Source organism: Zonotrichia albicollis, chromosome 10 (assembly GCF_047830755.1).
Source record: "Zonotrichia albicollis isolate bZonAlb1 chromosome 10, bZonAlb1.hap1, whole genome shotgun sequence".
NCBI lineage: Eukaryota > Metazoa > Chordata > Aves > Passeriformes > Passerellidae > Zonotrichia > Zonotrichia albicollis.
This window is the reverse complement of record NC_133828.1, coordinates 22,840,773-22,862,760: the sequence shown is the minus strand read 5'-3', so window position 1 is coordinate 22,862,760 and position 21,988 is coordinate 22,840,773. Positions and strand designations below refer to the sequence as shown.

At 37.4% G+C, this 21,988-nt stretch overlaps 1 protein-coding gene across 8 annotated transcripts in view; it reads right to left on the bottom strand.

Annotated features, from left to right (window-relative positions):
- PDE1A (phosphodiesterase 1A) overlaps window positions 1-21,988 on the bottom strand; it is a 194,427-nt gene that overhangs the window by 19,545 nt on the left and 152,894 nt on the right. For all 8 annotated transcript variants that reach the window (XM_074548352.1, XM_074548353.1, XM_074548350.1 and 5 more), the window contains 7 exons: window positions 20,531-20,671; window positions 15,456-15,556; window positions 12,826-12,951; window positions 6,857-6,958; window positions 6,617-6,737; window positions 2,884-2,965; window positions 1,497-1,617 (listed from right to left, as the gene is read on the bottom strand). In XM_074548352.1, coding sequence (XP_074404453.1) covers window positions 1,497-1,617; window positions 2,884-2,965; window positions 6,617-6,737; window positions 6,857-6,958; window positions 12,826-12,951; window positions 15,456-15,556; window positions 20,531-20,671 — 794 coding nt within the window. The remainder of the gene's footprint in view (window positions 1-1,496; window positions 1,618-2,883; window positions 2,966-6,616; window positions 6,738-6,856; window positions 6,959-12,825; window positions 12,952-15,455; window positions 15,557-20,530; window positions 20,672-21,988) is intronic.

The window sequence follows — 21,988 nt, the reverse complement described above, 5'->3', positions numbered from 1 at the left end:
GCATGATGAATGGTATCTTTGGCTCTCACAGGAAAGACATCTGATCATTATCTTTTGACCCATTTAAAAAAAAAAAAGGAAGACATGTATAACAGGTAAGTTTTGCTTGAGCTGAAAAGTCTCTTCAAGTTGCCAAGTTCCAAGTATAGACAAAGAAAGATGTGAATGGCTTTAAAATTCACTAAATAGAGACTGCAGCTACATCTACAGGTGAGTAGAAGTGAAATTACCCATATATGTATATGGTGGAAAAGGTGGGGAAAAAAGAATGAATGCTCTTTTTTTCTTAGAATTAAAAAATAAGACCTATTTCCAAACTTTTGCAGGTACTCATGTCTTAGTAGGTTTTGTTTACTCAACTTTGCTGCATGGTTTATCTCCTTGGTACCACAGACACATGCTAACAGACATACAAATGGGTTTCCATTAATCAGAAAACAGTTGCAGTGAACATACCAACAAGAACTTTGCAAGAAGAGTTAACTGTAATTTCGATGTGCTCCACAGATGTTGAATGGGATAGAAGGGAAAGAATAAGCCACAATTCTAGTGTTTTCCAGGCACCATCTCATGGTGTCCACGCAGTAGCGTGTGTGCAATTCTCTGGCTCAGACATTTCTGTGTCATTTTACAGGCTCTCCACTCCCCTCAAAAGTGTGCCACTTGATTCCATTCAAAGAAAAAATCCCTTTATCCTCCATCTCACATGAGGAAGTTTTGCTGGATCATAAGTGTTTTTTCATTTGCCCCTCAGTCATGAATATCAACTAAAAATGAAGCCTGAAGCTGCTAATCATTTGCAGCTGCTAATCACTCATTTGTGAAGGAATATGTAAACAAATGTGTTATCAGTAATACCTTAGTTTAGCACTGTTTCCCCAAACACTAAGAACACTATCATAAATACCTACTTCTAGTAACTCCTACTTGCTTCTAGTAAGCAAAATCTAGGAAAGCACTAGGTTCACCCTTTAGTTACTGAAATCTAACTAATGCCCAGCAAATAAAAAATTGCCTTGCAGAGTTATCACTTAGCAACCTCAGTGAAAGCTCAAATTACAGTTTCAAAATGAAATATAAACATGATAACAGAGGCAGTATTTGTAAAGGCAGTATCTGATTATTCAACAATGCTTTCAGCAAGAAGCCACTCAAATTACACTCTAATTACACTGTTGTAGCTACTTTGCCTTATTGGAACAGGAATTTCAATAGCCTATTGGAAAGATTATATTTAAAATGTAGAACTAAATTTCATGGTTTGTATGTGTTTATTCTGATCATTACTGGGATTTTGCCTTTTTATATGTACAATTGTTCAGTCAATGGGGCAAAATAGGACATTGCAAATACAACGCAGCCCCACAGGGTGGCAATACTGCACAGCTGTTTGTTACCTCCCCAGCTTCAAATAACCGAGATCACTCTGAGAATCACATTATTAGGATTACTATGTGAGCTTATGTTAGTTCAATAACAAAGCAGTGTATTCATACCTGGGGGTCCCAAATGCAGGACTTTCAGATTTTGTCGCTTCCTCTATAAGAGGCATAACAATTTTCTCCATTGAATCAGTAAGAAGAGAAAATGTTGGTTCTACTATGAAATCAATGAAACCTAAAGAAGAAAAAAAGAGAAAATCAGGTTTGCTATTTCCACAAGTCTCAAAACTAAAATGCATACTTGCTATTGGGCTGATTTTCTAACTGCAGTCCCAATTCAATATACTAGATACCGCCAGTATAATCTTCAAGAAAAAAGCACAGTTGAAACAAAAACCACCTGAAGCTGTATAGATACAAGTGGATATTAATAATTACAGCTTTTCATTCTTTTTCTTGTAAATTTTATGCACTGTTGAACACACCTACTATTTGAAATGAGTATTAATTATTGAATAGAAGGGAAGCTACTGTTGAGCCAGAGCAATACAAGCCATGCTTTCTCTTTTACCATTCGGAGCTTCTTGCCAAGGAGTTAATATTTCAAATTGCTGTTTATTATTCTGTGGAGGTAAAGTGTTATTTCACAGTGTGTAGGAGGGTTCTGTCAAATCAGTGAAGAGAACAAGTAATATCCTTCGGAGACAGCATTCATCCCACAGTTCTGAGATGTCAGCTCTGAACAATGTCTTTTACATTCTAAAGTGCTCATCATGGTATGGAATGACACAGTGAGAGAATGAAGCATTATTCTCTACTGAGCACTTAACAGAAAAAAATATGTTAAAACATGAGCTAGCAATGGATTTCCAGATGTCTTCCTGCTCTAACCCATGCAACACAGCATGAAGATGAGCAACAGGGAGTCAGTCTATAATCCAGCTTCTCTCCTGCAGTAAATATGATGCTTAAGTACATTGGCTTCAAACTCCCAGTGAAATAGAACACAGGATACAAAAAATGAGTGACCCAGGGAGGCTTGACCCTCTGTAGTTTGACCCTGAGACACTGATAGGCTTACTTGCAGTCCAGAGGGCTGATTTATTAATTAGCTTTAAGTTGAGATGCATCTACAAACTGGTACTTTCAGATTATAATAGAGAGAGACCTGTGAGTTCTTAAGCAAGAGATAAGCAGTTTGAGGACATGATTTGCCAGACTCTAAAGTGTGTACAGTAGAAGCTGGGCTTATGTCCAGTATCTTGGTTAATCCTTCTCCTTCCCCTCCCTCACATATGGTGAAATTACATCATGTTCTTTTGAGACCAGCACCACTCTACTGCATAAGCACAGGAGTTTGGAGAACAGATAGGTGCAAAGAAATACCTTCCACATGATGGAATTTTGAACATTCAAAAGTCAAAATGGGTAAATGAAATGTCCCTGTGAATTTCCATACTCCTACACAGACAAAAAAGAGAAGAACACAGTTTGTCATTACCTATTTGAGACTGAGCTACCAAAGTGGACTTGCGGTCACAAAGTGGGGAAAATTGAAGACCTAAAGCAGCCTCCTTGTCTCCCTGCAAACAACAATGTTTAATATTATAAGCATATATTTGATGGAGAGACAGAAAGACAAAGGAATCTGAGTATTCTTAGTATTTATTCAAGATGACTTCATTAATTTATATTCTTAAATAAAAACATGTCAGAGACAAATCTTCAAATTTTGATTAAGTGTCTAAATTCTGACTTTGGCACTTTTATGTAAAGAAGTTTACTGCAAGTTCTCCTCAGCAAGACATCTGCCAATGAGATTTAAAATATATGAAGTCCTTGTATTCATAATTTAGTTCTGCTGATCCAGATGTAATGGGACTAGAGATACTTAGACATGTTTGTAATAGTATGCCAAATGCTGAGTGCTTCCTTCTATTACACTGGTTCATCCAGCATGGAAAATTCCTTCAATGGATTTACTCATGTCAAGTGTATGAACCAACTTGAACTTGTTCTCACTAGCAGGTGTGTCTCTCTGCTGCTGAAGCCACAAAAAATACAAATTCAATTTCATTACAAGGATGATTTGAACAACCTAGCTCTGAAGTTTTTTCAGCACTCAACAGATTAGAAGAGTCTTTTTTGTTGCAACAGTCTTAATAGGCAGGAGGGTGTATCTCCATTTTCAGCATGGTAGACCAACTCATCTGCAAAACCTCAAAAGAAAAGTCCTGTGGCACAAAAAAAAAAAAAAAAAAAACAAAACCCTGAAGAGACATCTTTAAAAAGGAGGTTATAATTGGTGTTGCTGGACAAACCTGGCTGCCAGAAGCACTGATTTTACAGATATAGGAAAATCTAGCCTTGCAAGTCAAATAAACCTATATATTTGTCATGGAGAGTGTTGTTAGATGATCATTCAGTGAAGAGCACTGCCTGAACAGACCATTCTCTCAAGGAAAACTGGGAAAACATAAACTGATGGATGAAGGGGGCAGTATTAACCTTCCTTAGTCTTTTTGTCATGTATCACTGAAGTATATTTGGGAAAGATTTCAAACCATAAAGGCAGTAAAACCAATCCAGCCGCAGAAACAGATGCAACTCACAGATTACATTTTGTGTGAAAGTGGAGAGCTTTATCACTAAGGTCATTACATTTTATACTGAAGTGTTAATAATTTGAACTCAGAGTGTGGAAGAACACATGAACAATTGCTACTAGGAGCAGTGGGAGTCGCATCTCCACGTAAATACAGGGGCCAGATTGCAATACCATATAAACTGGGGTAGTTCTAACTACCCCACTGGATTTTTTTTGTTTGTTTTCAAGTAGTTCTGAGTTATGAATTACTTTTCAAACAACATAATATCAATTAACACTTAAGTCAATTAAATCTAAGACTGTAAATTGTAATAATGGACACAAAACTGACATTTAAACCAGTTAGAATTTGATGAATCTAGAAACAAGATACAAATCAAACAGTACAAAAATTCTTTGTCCAGGCCACGGACTCACTTTTTAACTCTCTTTTAATGTCTCTGCATCTATTCAGACTGAGAGTAGAGTACTACAGGCACTGTGGTACTTCTTTGAGTTACTGGAACTATTTCTTTACTTTTAAAGATTTGAGATGGGTGGCTGTTTTTCTATTTTAAACACGTAGCTCAGATTTTCCTTGGTATTGCAATATACTTTCTGTAGCTTTTGCTATTAAAGTGTTGTTGGGCTTTTTTTTCCCCTGAAGTTAACACTGGCACCTATCTTAAACATTAGCTGGAGTTAACAAAGTTTTTGTCAAGGTGAATGTTCATTTTTTTGCTGGTGAGCTTTGAAAGCTGCTTGTGAAAGCATTGGATTTGCATCAGCTTCTTTCAGAATCTACTGCCTCTCCCATAAGGCACAGAAGTAGCTGAATATTTAAAGAAAAGAAAATGAGGAATTAAGGGGTTTCATATACATTTGGGCTACTTCATCTTGGTAGTCATGGATTTGGAAGTCCCACAGATTTCTATCACACAGGCTCAGCTCAACAGACCAGAGGATGCACAACAAGCCAGTGCATGCAGGGAGTAGGAGACCTACTGTGTCTGCACTGCTCACTGCATTTATGTATGTGCTGATACTTCATCACATCTTGAAAAGTGCTGGAACTACTCCACATTGTCCTTAGCAGTACATGGAAAGAATTCTGTTTCTGATACACTCCTCTGCAGCCTGGAAGACTTTGGTATTTTTACTGCTGAGTTGCATGTTCCTTTTTACTTGCTATTGTTAAATGCCTTTTCGAGTTCTTGAGCAGCATTTTTGGGATCCAGTTACTTCTTCTAATGGATGGATAAAGGAATAACTAAAACATTAGCTGGTCCTATGCGTTCAGTGACCAGTGTGGTACTGTTTACTGCTAATGCTGCCTCCACTTGGCTGGACACGTTGCCTCACTGTCCCAAGGGCCCTGTCTAGTCTGTCTATCTGTGTCTTAAATGTTATTACAGTTGGTCTTTTTATGACTTTTTCTTGGGCAATCTGCTCCTCCTTTTTGCTCTCAAGTTCAAAATCCTCAACATTTCCCTTGACAGAGGTAGACACAAACTCATGACTGCTCATTATTTCCATAAAAGTCAATCAATCCATTACTTATATTAAGGCACCAGCTCTCCAGTGTGCCTTCTCAGTGCAGTCCAGAGTCAAGGATGCCCGATGCTCCTTACTGAGAATTCACATGAAGAATCTCCAGGATCTGAGCAGGAGCCTTATATGGCAGATGGGTCTAACAACCTCATGGTTTCACATGCTTCCTTTCTTACTCTCTGATCCCTTTTTCCAGCGTGACCCTTCTGATTTGAAAATGTCAACATATAGCAAAATTAAGACAACAAAGCTGAGAAGGACATTGAGTGTTCCCTGATTTAAAATCTGTGCATAACTAGAAATTGTCATACCTAAACTGGACTTTGATTATCAATTGTACTTCAATAACTGTTATGCTGACAATGTGCATGGTCACAAATATTGATTACAAAGAGAGTATTTTCCCGCTGGAGAAAGGCTTTTTTCTTTCACCTGCTGAGGTGAGTCAAAAAATGACAGCAGTGACACCAACATCTCTTGGAATTCACTACCTCACAGAAATAAAAAGGCTTTCACAATGGTATGTCTTCATTTTTGGTTTAGGGTATATGGTCACAGCATTAATACAATGGTACTGTCTAATCTCTGGCTTTGGATCAGGCTGTTATGAAAGCAACACCTTCAGGTCTATGTGGCATATGCATGGCAAATACTAGCAAGGAAAAGAAATAGAAGGGCTTTCTGAAATGAAGACAACTTTTTGCCTTCTTTGCTGAACATGAATTCTTCCTATTTTCTCTCATCCTACCCTTCTGGTGCTTCTTTATAATTCAAAGCATATATAAATCTCTGTCTACAGAATGAAAACAGCTTGACAAGTTATATTATAATTGAAAAGAAAAAAACCTACTACAACACTCAGAATACTGATATCAGCTGAAATAGATGGAGAACTATATCCATTTTGTCTTATTCACACACATAAAAGTTGAATCAATGTCAGTGGTATGTATTATGAAGAATAAAGAATATATACTACTGACTATGCCTGTCAATCACAACCAACAGCAACCTTGCTGGAAGACTTAAGAAAATATTAAATCATGTAACCATTGCTTCTTGAACTAGATGTATTAAAGTATTTTAAAAATGGCACCTGTCGAAAAAATTCTTCCATCAGGGCCATGGTCCACCGGTAGTGCAGCTCCCAGGATTTTGCTGGATGGCTTATGTCTGCTGCATGTAGAATCAAAGACATGGCTTTGGCTTTGTCTACCCTGTCAATTCAAGGACATGCTCCAATTATCTCAAAACAAAGGCAACTATTTAAATTCTTTTCTTGAATATGAGCTCATTGAAAGGCTACAGATAATGAAGAGAATGAAAAACAACCTACCCCTGTGCCTGCTGCAGAGTGTGCCGCATTGTTTTAATTTGTTGGAAATGACCCGACATGTCTGTAGACAAGACCATCTCAATGACCAAGCTACGCAACTCCCTAAGAACAATTAAAAGCAAAATGACTGATTAAAATTCATTTATTCTCTGTATGGTACATTTGTTTAAGCGGTATTTGTTAAATTATAACTTTCAAAACAATATCATGGGTTTTATTACGTTTTAAAAAGCATTTAAATAAATTATTAACAACTTGAATATTGTATCCTAGAGGGATTCTGTGAAAGCAGTGTACCTCAGAAAATGTACTCTGCAGTCATTATTTCAGAGCCACACTATTTTGTAAATCCTATTTCCTAGTGCATAAACTAATATTACATGCAGTTCTCTCACCCATTATAAGTCATTCCTTATTTTTTCCAGCAGTAGAGTATTCAAAGAACAAGTTGTTCTCTGGGCTTACCACCACACAACAGCATACATTTTTACTGCCCTCATGCTAGTGAAGAGTGTGCATAACACTAAGCCTAGGAAGAGGGCTGTGGAAACACTCAGAAGAGCAAGAGGTATCACATCTGAAATACTATCAACATTTCACCAATATAAGATCATTATGACTATCTACTTTTCAGTCCAAAAGTATTGTAATACCTATTTAATGAATCAGAACAAGTTTGGGATTAGTAATTTATCTCTGTCTTGGTGTTATGATTAGAGATGTTGGATTGTCCATCTTTCTATTAAATCCATATGAAACTAATAAAACATGAATAATGTAAGAAACTTTATTCTGATTGTAAATAAAAAATGTAATTAATTTTATCAACAATAATTACTGGCTTAGAAAATTCTGTCTCCTTGATGTAGAAGGATCATATATAGGCCATGTAGGAGTCCTTTTAAATGGCCTAGGAGGACAAGCGGTGCTTACATGTACATGGGGAATTTCCCACATTAATCCTTTCATTATGTACCATCTATCTTCATGACCTCATTCCCAATCTTAAAGACGTCCAAGTATCAAATAAAACAGTAAAATCCTACCTTAGTAATTCTTACTGATCTTTCATACCATATTCATATGTTTGACTTAAGTAAATCAAAAAACATGCAGGTTTGTTCAAAGGACTATGGTTTAAAGAGGTAATTTGCAGTTTTCTTTAGGGCTATTAGAATACTTTGTTATAAAGACTATCAAGACTTTTTTGATCCAAATAAATTACATATTCAAGCATACATTTTTTGCTGATTTTTATGTATATATTCCTGACATGCTTTAATGTAACTGGATAAAGACTCAATGCTCTCACTTCTACTCAATAATATGCAGCCATAGCAACTTGTGTTTAGAAAATGCCTTACCTTATCTGACCTCATAATAAGCTACTAATTATTTTGCATCCCAACTGTTCCTCCTCCACATTGCTTTGAAAGTGTACCCTTCAAAAACAGTCAAAGCCATTAAAGAAAAAAAAGCAAAACAAAAAACCCCAACAAAACAAAACAAAAAACCCAGCTGACACTACAAGAGAAATGAGGGCTCTGCATTGTTAAACCTTGTTGTTTTTGAGACTGAGATAATTATCACTTCTCCTTTCCATGGGAGATTTTCTTAGGAACTTTCAGTGTCTGAACTTTTCAGAGTCATCAGAAAAATCAGAAATAAGTTCACCCTTACTCACAAGATACCTCACCCCTGCTACGCAGGACACACACAGAGAAGCAAAACCACATTTTGAGTTTATTCATATTGTAATGGCAGGAGGAAAAAACCCCTAATTCTTACCTACAACATCTGAATTAGGATCAAACAGTATAGCACTGTCCTGTCACGCATGCCTGAAGATTTCAGGACACTAAAAATCTGTTTAACAGCAAAAGAGAGACTCCTGTGCCCATATCCACCACAATCAGAGGATAGAATTGAAACCTGATAGGGAAATGGTAGGTAAAGCTCCACTGGAGCTACAAATGCTTCATCTGCTATCATTGGACAGAAGGTTGATCTTGGGCTGATCCCATCACCAAATTGCTTCCCAGGGAAAAAGGACTGCCTCAACTTCCACACCATGAGACCTCAGCTGGTCTCATAGGTGACTCCTGGACAGAAATCTCTCCCAGTCCCCAATAGGCAGTCCCCAGCTACAAGCCTCAGGATAATACAGGCACCTGCTACCCCCCAAAAAGACACATAGATGCTGTCATACTGGAAGGGGAATGGTAACAATATTCACATACAGCACATTGGCAATCTTTCAGGCCCAATATCAGAAAATTACTGGGTTTGAGTCTACCATCTCCACTTTACTTAAGTAAATTGTCATCTTCTAGGCTGGCATCCTTTATAAACCCTCCCCCCGACACAAGTCCTACAGATAGGATACTGTAAAAAAACATAGATGCAAGACTATGTGAAAGAATAACATTAACAATGCTGTAATAAAGAGACAAGGAGTGATACATTAATTTCTTGAAAAAGTAGTTAGCCAAGAAATAGAAACTAGCTTTACCTGGATTTGTCCATGACAAAGACATCTAGTCAGCTGGAAACTAATCAAAATTGCAGGAACAGACTAAGATGAGCAAAGGCAAGGTGAGAACTGAAGACATAAGCCTCATCTTCAGGTTACAGTTAATCCTTAAACAGAAGAATCTCAAGGGGCTTTGTGAAACAATGTTGTTCGTTCTGCACTATATATAACACCTACTGTTTTGTCTCTTTTTTTTTTTGATAATCAGGCAATAAATCACTGTATGCCTTGGGGTGGTTTGAGACATTAATACTGCCCCATCACCTACAATGACATGCATGGGGTGCTGAAACACTGGGAACCTGCTAAATCAAAGGAGAAAAGGGGGCAAACAAGGATCCCTCTTTAGTTATTTAAGGGCACAAAGTGAAAGAAACAAAACAATATCAAAGACTGGAACAAATTTTCAGAGTCAAGAAAAGAGTGAAAAATTGCTATGAATGTCACATGCATTATCCACAAAGGACATCATCCTCGGAATGCTGGCAGTGTTCCCCAGCTCAGACTAGAAGTCTAAGTTTTAAACTTAATTGAAGCTGGCAGTTTATTAGCACATTTATCTTCTTAAAGTTAACATGTAGAAGAGAAAATTGAATACTATAAAGTAATTTCAGTCATTTTGCTTCATTTTGCTAGAATAATTAGCAGAACCTCAGTTTAAATAGTCAGCAGTGTTAAGTTTTTGAAAAATTAAACTGCTGCAACTAAAGAAAATAGATGTGACAGAAGTAAAAAAATTAATCAGTGCCAGGAAGTACATTGAAAAGTTGAGCAGATTATCATTTCAATTTACTGACAACTTAATTCAGTGGAACCTCTTCAAAACTGTTAGTTTAACAGCATGAATTTCAGTATAGATCCGAGAAAATCACTCCAGCAATAATAAGAAAATTTTGTCTGTTAAGTGGCTACCAGATCCACCATTGCACCAATGAAAAGGCAGGGTTACAAGAACTTCTGGGTATTAGAAATTAATACCAGGAAACTGCCATTTCCATGACTGACCCTCTAAATTGAAGTATCACACTGCAACAGGTTGTGCAGGTTGGCACAGACAGGCACTTTGGAATTTACTGCTTGCTTCAGAGAACAGAGTGTAATTGCTGAGCTGAGTGACAAAACATGGAACTGAATGTCCTAGTTTAGATTCTTGAGCTTATTAGTCAATTCATACATTTCTTTTACATTTTACTGAATATACCCAAAAAGAGATGATAAATTCCACTTTTTTCTTGTTGCCAAAACTCACCAGCTTCAAACTGGCTGCATATAGAAGAATCTGTGTAATCTACAAAACGAAATTTGCAAAACTAAAGTAAGATCTTCTAGGAAAACATAATCGGGTTACGGAGAGAAGAGACTGGAAAGGAAGTGTAAGCAGAGCCAGTGTGTGATTGTGCCAGTTCCAAAAGAATGTGGCAGCTTATCACAGGTTCAAAAACCACAGAGAAATAAAATGCAGCTAAAGTTAGACAAAATGCTCCACAACTGAACCGGACAAAGAACTGTGGGAAGACCTGCCCAAACAATCTTTGCAGAGAAGTTTGCTTCAGAAGAGAGCCTATCACATTTCCCCCTTTCTTTTGTTTGCAGTCCAGCAGAGCAGTGTATATGAACATAATAATGTGGAAATCACAGCTCTCTCTTTCCACTCACAAATATTTGGGTTTCACCCTGATACTCCTTTCCTCAGTGGATAACAGAAGGGAATGACTGGGATAAACTGCACTAGCTGGCAGCCAGATTTCTATCAGCTGGAGCCACTCTATGTTGCTGCAGGGATTCCCAGACTACACTGATTTATGGTGGTCTCCAGTGATGAAGAAGCCAGGACTAGGGATGAACAGAAGTGTCTTCAAGCCACCCTTTGAACACTCCTGAATTGAAATTCAGCTGAAGAATTTCAGCTCCTTTCTACTTGGAAGCATCCTCTGGCAGGATGCAATATGAAACAGCACCACTTCAAAAAAAATAAACTCAAGGCAACATGTCTGAAGATTTGAAAATAATTTTCCCTCTAAATTTATGGCTTTAAAAGACAGAATATGAGTTTCTGATGGCTGCATACTGGCACAATAATCTTCTCCACACTTAATAGCTAGAACAAGCAAAAACAGGGTCACAGAGATCTATCAGCCCCAAAACAGTTTCACAAGGAGCAAGGCTGGCTCTTGTTGGCATTGAAAATCTAGGTGTATAGACAGTTATCAATGAAGTTTACAAATTACTTCTGGAGAAATTTCTCCATAACTAAATGTACAACACAAACCTTCTGATAACTAAATCTAAATGAGTATCCTCTGGGAAGAATTCTTTTAAGAGAACTGAAAATGGTATGCTTCCTCTCTCACTTTGTATTACATTTAAAAATTATAGATTTTAAAATATTTTTTTAAAACAGGTACAGAATAATAATTAATTGAAACCCAGAAGGACCAGCAGACTCACATTTAATAAATGCTTTGTTTAGGTGTTTTCTCATCATGCAAATGAGTTAAGACATGTAAATCTACCATGTAAAACAGTCCATCTGTAAATATACACCTCAACAAAATATGACCTGATGTTCACATATTCCTTCATAAATGTATAATTTTGTGAAAATACAAATAAAGCAGAGTTTAGCTTTGTTAATAATGGTAGCACCATTCACAGTGGGAGACTTTCCCCTAGCAGAACATACTTTTCTGAACTTCACAGTCCACCTGTCTCCAAGGGCCTTTTTTAGGGCCATTGAATAATATCTGTGTTTACAGAAACACAGAAGACTCATATTTTAAATACACTATGTATCCATCAATGAGATACAAAGATAATATTCCCTTTTTAATAACATAGAGACTCTCACACTTGAATTTTAGTCTTACAGGTCTTATTATTTGTGACATATCAATTATGATACTTAATCTTTCAGCTGGTCATATTTTCTTCAGGAATTACACTAAAATTAAGAAGAAAAAGAAAAGGGCTCTGTAGCACTTCTGGGCCTTTGTTATTTTTGGACTATCCACACAATCCATTTTTTAATGCTTAACCAAGACGTGACTCTGCTGAGCTCCCAGGAGCAGCAGTGCCCAAGCTGGCAGCAGAGTGTGACTCTGCACTGTGATTTCAGCCCACTGCTTATGCTGGACAAAGGCAACCCAGCTCAGGCAGCATTGTGGTTTTCCTGAAGAGCTACTTCACCTGAGACTGTCCACACACTCCAGCACTGTGCCTCCTAAATGCACAGCCTCACTTGGAAAATTACACAGAACTCCCAAACAGTACTTCTTAACACCACAGCAGCTTTCCCTAGGCTCTAAACATCCATCACTCTTTCCACTGTCAACTTCCTGTAATTTGAACTCTTAAAATAGACTCCTCAGGGAAGGCCTGGTGGTATTTATTATTTTTAAATGCTGGGAGTATTTTTGAATGTCACAGCAAGTCTTACCTCCAGTCATCTTTGTTTAGATTAGCCAGGATGTTCATCTCTTCTTCCTGCATGAGTCTATAAGCAGCACTTACATGATGATTTTCAAGAACAGAACGATCGTTGTACAATATAGCAACATCTGACCTAATATGGGGAAAAAGAGGCAGATTTTGTAATAATGTTCCAGTGATGGCACTGGGAAAGGTAGTATGTGTTCTCTATCAGAAATATTGACTATTTGTACCTATATAGAGATAGATATATCAAATTATGTTTATTTGTTCCTAGTCTATCAAATACTGATAAATTTTCCATCTTAAATGCATTAAAAATTATCATTATACCATTGCATACACTGTTTGTGGAAAAGTCATATTTTAAAATGTGTGATGTTTCATTGATATGACCTAACTGTGGCAAAAACTCATGAGATCTTTGAGCTTCTTGACTGCAGATAGGATCACAGAGCATCAGAAATGCTCCAATTAGCTTACAAGAGTACACTTACACGATGCATCCATTTAAAATGCAACATGTTCACCAACAGTAGGGGTCCACACATAGCATGGGTATTAGGAAGTTACTCGCCCTGCTCTGAGAGATGTGCTTTGGCCCATGCTACTCACTATCAGAAGATGCTGTAAAAAATAAGGTATTAAAATTTCATGTTTTGAACAGCCACCATATTTTCTCAGAAAAACAGAGAAACCTTGAGCCTCATCACAGTGGGATGGCAGAGATGCATAGCTGCAAATTGGAAGCTCTCAAGCGTTTCCTAAAGACAGACTCATATCATAATGTTAGCAAACTTAACAAACTTAAACTCCTTTCCTTCTTAATCAAAGACTAATGTACAATGCCAAAATTACACTGAGACACTCACACATTTGGATGCAGTGTGGATTTATCATACTTAGCTTCAAACATCATTAATTCTTGGGAAATCTGTTTCCCCAAGACCTGATCTAACCTGCTAGGCAATCAATCTCAGGAGACACTTCTCTACTGCAATTCTGTTCTGAACTATTTCTGAATATTTCAATTTGGTCCAGTGACAAGTCTGTACTAGAAGAAAGGTGTGTTGCTTTAACAGTGCAGCTCACTCTGACATCAATAAGCTAAATAAACCTCTTGTTTTGTTGAGCAACAGTAAATATTGCCATGTATGGTACCAAGGAATATAAATAATTTAAATAGGATTGGAAAGGTTATTGAGAGGAAACAAACCATAGCCAGGCTAAATAATCAATATGTTTACATCCATAATCAAACTGAAATCATGGGGAAATCTGTGTTATGCCAATCACATATGTTTATGAAGCACACTTTGATCAACATAGCCACTTATGACTATGTTTAAGCAGTGCTAAAATTTGCTATGATTTTGGCAGCCATTCCATCCATTTTCCTCAGGCAAAAGACACTTGGAATCACAGTCTGGGATGCCACATCAGGGCCAAGTTACACAAGGAGAGAAGAACAAGCTATATCACATAACAAATACCTGTTTGCAAGTATGCCTGAGTAAAATTCAAAGGCTATCAGCTTAATTAGTTTTCCACTCTTGCAGTACTTCATAGCAAAATATTAAGGACAAAAATAGAAAATTAATATAAACTTGGAACTACAAACTGAAGTTTATTTTTAGCCAGACTATGCTGAAGGAGAAAAGAATTGTGTCCTTATTTTAGCTGCAAATCTAGCATTTTTCATCACCGAAAGCCACATCTTGGAGAAAAACGATGTTATAGATTTAATTTAAATGTAATCATTGTTCAGTTGGTCCATACAAGTGAGTGTGAGGACGTTTGTGTCCAAAGTAATAATATTTCTAGCATTGAACTGTTTTACTAGAATATGCCAGTGCTATGCTGACTTTTTTTAAAGAGCAGCCAAAGCAAACTCCTCAACTGAGCAAACTAAAAACAATGTATGGTTCAGTGTAAGAGAAAAATAAGATGGTTTGTAGTAGGTTAAGTATCAGATATTCCATTTTTGGTCAGGGATTTTCCTGTGATAAGATGAAAATATTTTAAGGGAGAGAACTACATGCTGTTGTACAGGAGCAGCAGCTAGAATGATATGCTGCAACTGCAGGAGAACACAGCTAGCCTAACTTTCAAACTGGATTCCTTCCTAGATTTCCTTTTCATTTCTAGAACTGTTGCTTTCAAAACATGCTAGGAGACAGCTCAGGGTAGGTGTTTCTAAAGCTCCACTTGAAAGTGTCTCCCTCTGCACCAGGACCCTCTAAGTTCAATACACAAAGTGAAACAAGATGTAAGCACATTGCTGTAAGTGACAAGGCATTTTTAGAGTCAGTAGTATCAGAATTTTAGTGAACAATAGGGGGTGAACAGCTTTTAAGTCCATGTTCTGCATGTTCTGAATATTTTCAAACTTCCTCTTGACATATCAGCTCCAAAATGGAATTATTTCAGACATTATGGAGCTATCTTAGTACTTTTCCACAGTTTTTGACCATGTGACTGATCCCATTAACTGGACAGAAGTTGATGAAGCAATTTGTAAAACCAGGACTGACCTGGCTGCTTCCTGGGTTTATAAGAGAGTTATGAAACAGTTCAGCAATGAACTGAATAAAATGCAAACTCCAGATATGACTCTTAGAAGACTGCATCACTTACCTTGTCTGAATATGAAAATTGTTTGTGGTCCCAGTATGTTCATAGTCATGGACGGCAGCTGCAAAGATCATTGCTAAAATTTCCAGTTCTGTGAGCCAGTGCTGGGAAATGAAAAACAAATCATAGTCACATTTTCAATAATAGCCTAGCTCAGATTAAACCCTACAGCACTGAAAATGTTTTACCTTCAATGCATTATTTTTCACTTAAATAAACTTTCCTCTAACTCCAGATAACTATATATCCATAACACTTCAGCACTACACAATAAAATATGTCCTTGTACTTATGATTTCTCTGAGACAAAGTTAACATCCTTATGGCCACTAGCAAAGTAAATATTTGCAGTCAAAAATATAAGAAGTTATCAAAAGAATTACACAGTTCACTTTACAACTCCTTTGAGTATCTACTCTGTTAGCTCACATGTGGCACTCGCCAAATTACAGTATATTAATCCAAAAAAGTCTTATATGAAGTTTAGGTTATAATTTGTCTTTTAGTAAACTATATATACAGTTAATTATAAGTTGGAGGTACAAAATTAGTATTATCTATATTTTACCAGTGTACATAGCACTAAAATTAGGCCCATGGGAGATTTCTCTGTTCTAAATTTGATCGTACTTTGTACTGATGAAAAAAAAAATTTAAAAAGTGCAGAAGGCTAGTATACAGTTACACAGAACAAAAGGTAATGTAGGTCATGTATACAAAATAATGCAGACCCTGGAGTTTTGAGCCCTTTTATAACTCTTGCTAAATGAGGCTGTTCTGTATAGCACAGCTTGTAAAATAACCTCTGTTATCTTCTTTCGAGTTCTATTTCTTGAATGACAAAAAGTCCTTGAGGAGAAAACTTACTCCATCTAAAGATGGGGGCAGAAAAATCATATGATAATTAACCCCCACAGTCATAGGACTGATTAAGTCAAATGCCAGTCAAGCATTTCCACACATATTTCAGATGATTTTGGTGTACAAGTAAGCTTCTGTACTAAAGGATCAAAGAATGATTTCAACTTCACACACCCCAATATGCACAGATGAATGTGCATGAGTGTGTATGAATGGATATGAAATGCGTAAGTTGCCAGATGTAGTAAAAGTTGCCAATAGTAGTTCATCTTTCAAAGAAGAAGAAAGGAAAGAGTCAAGACTCATTAGCAATGTAAGAATAATTAAATAGGTCATTCAGTGACACAATAGGGCTGCTGAGGAACAAGTACTGGCTGCTGGTGAAGCAGTATAGGTTTAGAAAGGTCACAGGCAGAGGAATGAGAATGTACTGTAAGCAGTTCTAAAAATGGAAACAATGACCTTCATCATATTGTGTGTCACAAGAAACCAGGCCATGACCAGTCCTGGCTCTCACAGTGTTTTCAACATACCAAACAGAACAGAAACACAGAAAGTGTAATGAAAGCTAAACATAGACTGTTCTTTAAGATGCCTTTTCAAAGGTCAGCTTTTGTAGCAAATAAAATAGTTGCTAGACAATGCATTCATAAGCAGAAGAACATTCCTCACAGACAATACCTATGGGCTACACAGAGACTTCATACAGTAAGAGAGAAGAGCAAGTATTCGACACACACTGGTATAGTCAAAATTGAGATCAGTAATCAAATTGGAGAACCAGAGAACTGCTTTAGCTAAAGGATTTCTAAGGAAATAGAAAAATACTCTTACAGAGACAGTTAATAAGTGTGTTTTGAAAGGGAGAGGGAAAAACAAGTATCTGGGGGTCTGCAAGACTGAGAAGAGCTGAAACATGTTTCCCTCCTGAAAGATACTACGTCTTGTGGGTGTCACAGATAATATAAATTATGTCTTCTATGGAAGTATTATGTATTGCTTATATGTAAAGAGATACACTTCAACTTATGAGTTCAGTTTGAAACTTTTTTTACAGTGATGGATTAAAAACTGAGCAAGAAATGGAGTCTCACAATGCACTTTATTGGCAGTAAAGGCATTTTTTCCTTTACTTTGAGCAATACAGGTACGTGGGAGGAGAAAAGGGATGGTGGGAAGATGATCGATGACTCAAAAGTTCTTTACAAGAGATATTCCCTGGGACTTGGATTCTTAAACCTTCATAAAGATGAAAACTTCATGAATGTAAGCTTGACTTATACATTTCAGTTGCATCATCTGGGATTTAGTCTCTTGGGAAGGTTAATAGACTGTCTGCCATCTGTGATACTTAACATTCTAACACATTGATCTGAGGTGGCTGGATCTTCTTTCTTTACATAGACAGCAAATTTTGAAAAATATAATTATTATTTCATTTCTTTAACAGCAGCTCTGGGTATGACTTATTCTTCACCAGAATCTCTCTAGGGGCTTGTGGAGAAGCATAAGCTCTGATTAGCCAAAATTTTTTGGCAAATGTGGAAATAGGGCTGTTTTCCACCTTCCTGTCAAAGGTACAAAACATATGACCTCAACAACAGGAATCATGCAAAAGATTTCCTAAATCCCAGCTTTTGGAAACATTTGCTTCAGTATGTGTTTCAGAAATAAACAAGGAAGATAGCAACTCTGCAAGATCTAGAGTGAGTACCAGGTCCTTAAGAGAAAATGAAAGCAGAAAAACCTCAAATTGCAAACCAATCTGGAAAAAAATAAAAAAAACCCCAAACAAATGATAAACCACAGGAATTTGATCTAGAATTGCATCATATTTACTCTAATCCAGGTATTAGAGCAGAGTTTTAAAAAAGGATTACAATGAACATGTCTGAAAACTGTTGGCTTGAGAAGCAAACTCCAAATTTTTATTAAGGTACTGGAGGGTTAATCAGGCAACAGGAAAAAAAAATCCAGCAAGTTAAATAGAACATTTTCATTATACTGATGCTTTCTCAAATTGCAAGTGACATTTGGGAGAGAAAAACTTTGCAAGCTGCAGAATCACTAGGCCCTCTTTCAAACACTGATTTCCATAAATGTTCCTTCTGCCTGGCAAGTACATCTGTTTGAAGGCACTCTTGACTAAGTGGTGTCCTAGTTAGATTTCTTTCCAAGAACTTTCCAGTATCACAGCACCATAGAATCATAGAATCATAGAATGGTTAGGGTTAGAAGGGACCTTAAAGATCATCTAATTCCAACTCCCCCTGCCACAGGCAGAGAAATATCACAATTCAATGTCTCAATTTGGCAATTACAATGTGAATTAAACCCGGACTAATTTTATAAAAATATTTTGTAGCAGTGTTGCAACACTAATGAGATTTTGCGGTGGTAAAGTCTAAACTTTTTTGAAAATCATTTTCCAAATCACATCTAAGGCAGAAGGTTAAGATGCTAATAATGGTGGAAAGGCCTTTCTCACAACTCATGTGCACGCAGTGAAATAGCAGATATTAAAATATGAAACAGATTTCTTTATTCAGTGTTCAGAGATACACAAAATGCCTTTTAAAGTGGTTTAAGCAATGGCTAAATGTCCCAAAATTACTAGGACAGTTCTGGAAGTTGGAACTTTGTCCTGGCATCACAAGAAAACTCTGAATGTTACTGTTTTTTTGAAGGGAAGAGGGGCAGATACAATGGGCCAGAGGGATGTTTATAATAAAAAAAAAGGATTTTCCTCCTGGTAAGATCCAGGTGTATACCTGCAACAAAGACATGGCTCACATCACTTAACTCTTGCAATTAATCTAATATTCTCAAGAATTTTCCTTTACTAAAATATTATTTTGATAGGTGAATATTGTATACAACAACTTTGGTTTTGAGTCCTCTTGGCAAGAGCTGTCTAGCCTCTTCAGTCTGATATGGAAGCGCTTTCTCAAGAAAACTCAATCTGAAAGGGAATCTTGGCTGGTGAAGACTCCAGGCTCCTCTTAAGTAGTATTAGAGTTAAAATATAGCTTTAAACACTTACAAGCAAAATACTTCCTTCAAACAGTAAAAAAAAAAAAAAGTGCAATGCCTGGAGACCTTTCCTTGCCCACCCTGAAGCCAAGGGCATTTTAAGTGAGAAAAGACTTAACATAAGTGATTGACTGCCATTTATTGTGTATATATAGGAGCAAAACCATCCAGAGTCAGTTCTAAATTTTTTCTATCCAAAGTCTTCTGGAATTGTCTCACAGTTCTGCAAACAGAAATCAGACATTATTTCTTCCCAGCTGTTTGGTTTGTTGTCTGTTTTTTGGTTTGCTGGGTTTTTTTTAAACAACTGCATTCACAGTGAAGACAAATTATCAAAAAGCCATTGACAGCAATCTCCATTTTCTTTCAGTCAGTATTTACATTTGCCTAGTAAGCTGATAGTGAGGAGAATTCCACTGCTGGTATTTAATTTAAGTGTTAAGAAATAAAAATGCTTGCACAGATTCGTTTCACTTCCCAAATAAATAATTTAAAATATTGTGATGTTTCAAGGCAAATGCAATAGCCTGCCCACCATGGGCACATAGAGTATACAAGAGCAGTGCTAAAGAAGGTTACAAACTGAAAGAAAAAGCAGTTTGAGTTTAAGGCCAGGCTGGATGGGACCTTGAGCAGCCTGGTCTGGAGGAAGGTGTCCTTGCCTATGGCAGGGTGGCTGGAACTGAGTTGTCTTTAAGGTCCCTTCCAACCCAAGCCATTCCATGATGATATCATTCTAAGCCTGCACTGATTCAGGTGATGATATAATTGTAAGCCTGCACTGATTCAGTACATTTTTCAACAGCCAGGACCTCTGCAGATACTAAAGCTTCCTTGCCTGATCACACCTCCCATGCTCTGATGTGAAAGTAAAAAAATTCTCACCTGCCCACTCCTGCAAATCTATCTCATTAAATATGATATAAAATACCTAAATTCAGGCGATGAAAAGCAAAAAGGATTTAAAGATTATTTTTTTCTTCCTTTTTCCCTCTGCATTAAGAGAAGTTCAGCCTGGAAGAACTGTTAAAATGAAATAAAGTTCACAGCCTGAACAGCAGTTCTTAAATCTCTCTCTGCAAAAATTTTCTACTGAGCTTTTTCAATTAGAAAAGAAACATGTACACATTTATTCAAAACAGCAGAGTCTGAGAAAAGAAATTGAATTTCACAATACTTCTTACCATGATGCCAGTGTGAATCATTATGTAATGCACAGTTTGAGTAACATCAGCTGCATGGATCAAATTGTGATAGGGATTTTTGTATTTGCTGTAACCAACTTCAAGAGCTTCAGCAAAAGAAATAAGATTGGGAACAGGGATCTAAAGACAAGAAAACATTAAAATAATTGTTTTTTTCCTGCAACAGCTGCAAAGTCAAGCATGCAATAAATGAATCACAAATAATATACCATGGGATCTAGTGGGCAAAAAATAAAAGAAAAATTTAAAATATAAAGATCTGGTATCATACATACACCAATGAGCCTCCACACAAATTCTGTAGGTGCTGTATCTCTCTTCACACACCATGCACAAGGCACTGCAGAACTATTAACCAAATGGTTTTCAAGGTATGTCTGTCTGCACCAGGGATGCAGAGGTTGCATGTATAACACAGGCATGGCAGATAGGAATCTAACAATAGGATTATCTCCTTTTCTTCACTACTTTTAGCTTGCTTAAGACAAGGTCTGCTTTAATGTCACAGTACAACTTCCCTTCCTCCAGACATTGCGTGAACTACAGGTACTATCTGGTCCCACTCATTTTTGCATTGTGCTGGTTTTGGCAGGGATAGAGTTAATTTCCTTCATAGTAGCTGGTATGGGCCAATATTTTGGATTTGTGCTGTGAACAGAGCTGGTAACTCCAGGATGTTTCAGTCACTGAGCAGAGACTGCACGGAGTCCAGGCCTTCTGTGCCCCCCACCCCACCCACCCTGGGGAGCCCAGGGTGCACAAGGAGGGGGGCAGGGACACAGCTGGAACAGCTGGCCCTGCTGCCCAGGGGACAATGCTCCACACGGGCTCGTGGCTGCAGCCCCCGGCTGGGGGAGCCTGGCTGGGCACGGCTGCCTGGGACTGCCCGGGCAGCACCCAGTGCTGCTGCTGCTGCTGAGCACCTGCTTCCATCTGCAGCCTTGCTCCTTGCGTTTGATTCCTCTCTTGAATATTAATTTTCTATATTGTTATTACCACCATCATTATTAAACTGTACATATCTCAACCCACAAGTTTTCTCACTTTTCCGCCTCCAATTCTCTTTCCCCCCATCCTTCTGGGGAGAGGAGTGAGCAAGTAAGTGGCAGTGTGGTGCTTGTTTGCTGCCTGGGGATAAATCACTTCACCCACTTTAATAAAATTACATATCCCTTAATAATTTTTTCTTTATTTAAAAACTCTGAAACATAAACAATGGGACTGAGAATGGGCTTAAGCCTACTCTGGCAGTAGCATGATGCACTTCATATCTGTGTTATAATGGCGGTCTTGGTGTGGTTCTGACTTCAAGCAAATGAAGCCTGTTGGGAAAAGATGGGTTGCCAGCCTAAAATTAAAATATTCAAGAAACTTCAGGATGAGACAACCTCTTCAAAAGGAACACAGAGTTTTTGCTGTGAAGAGATTTTGAATCTA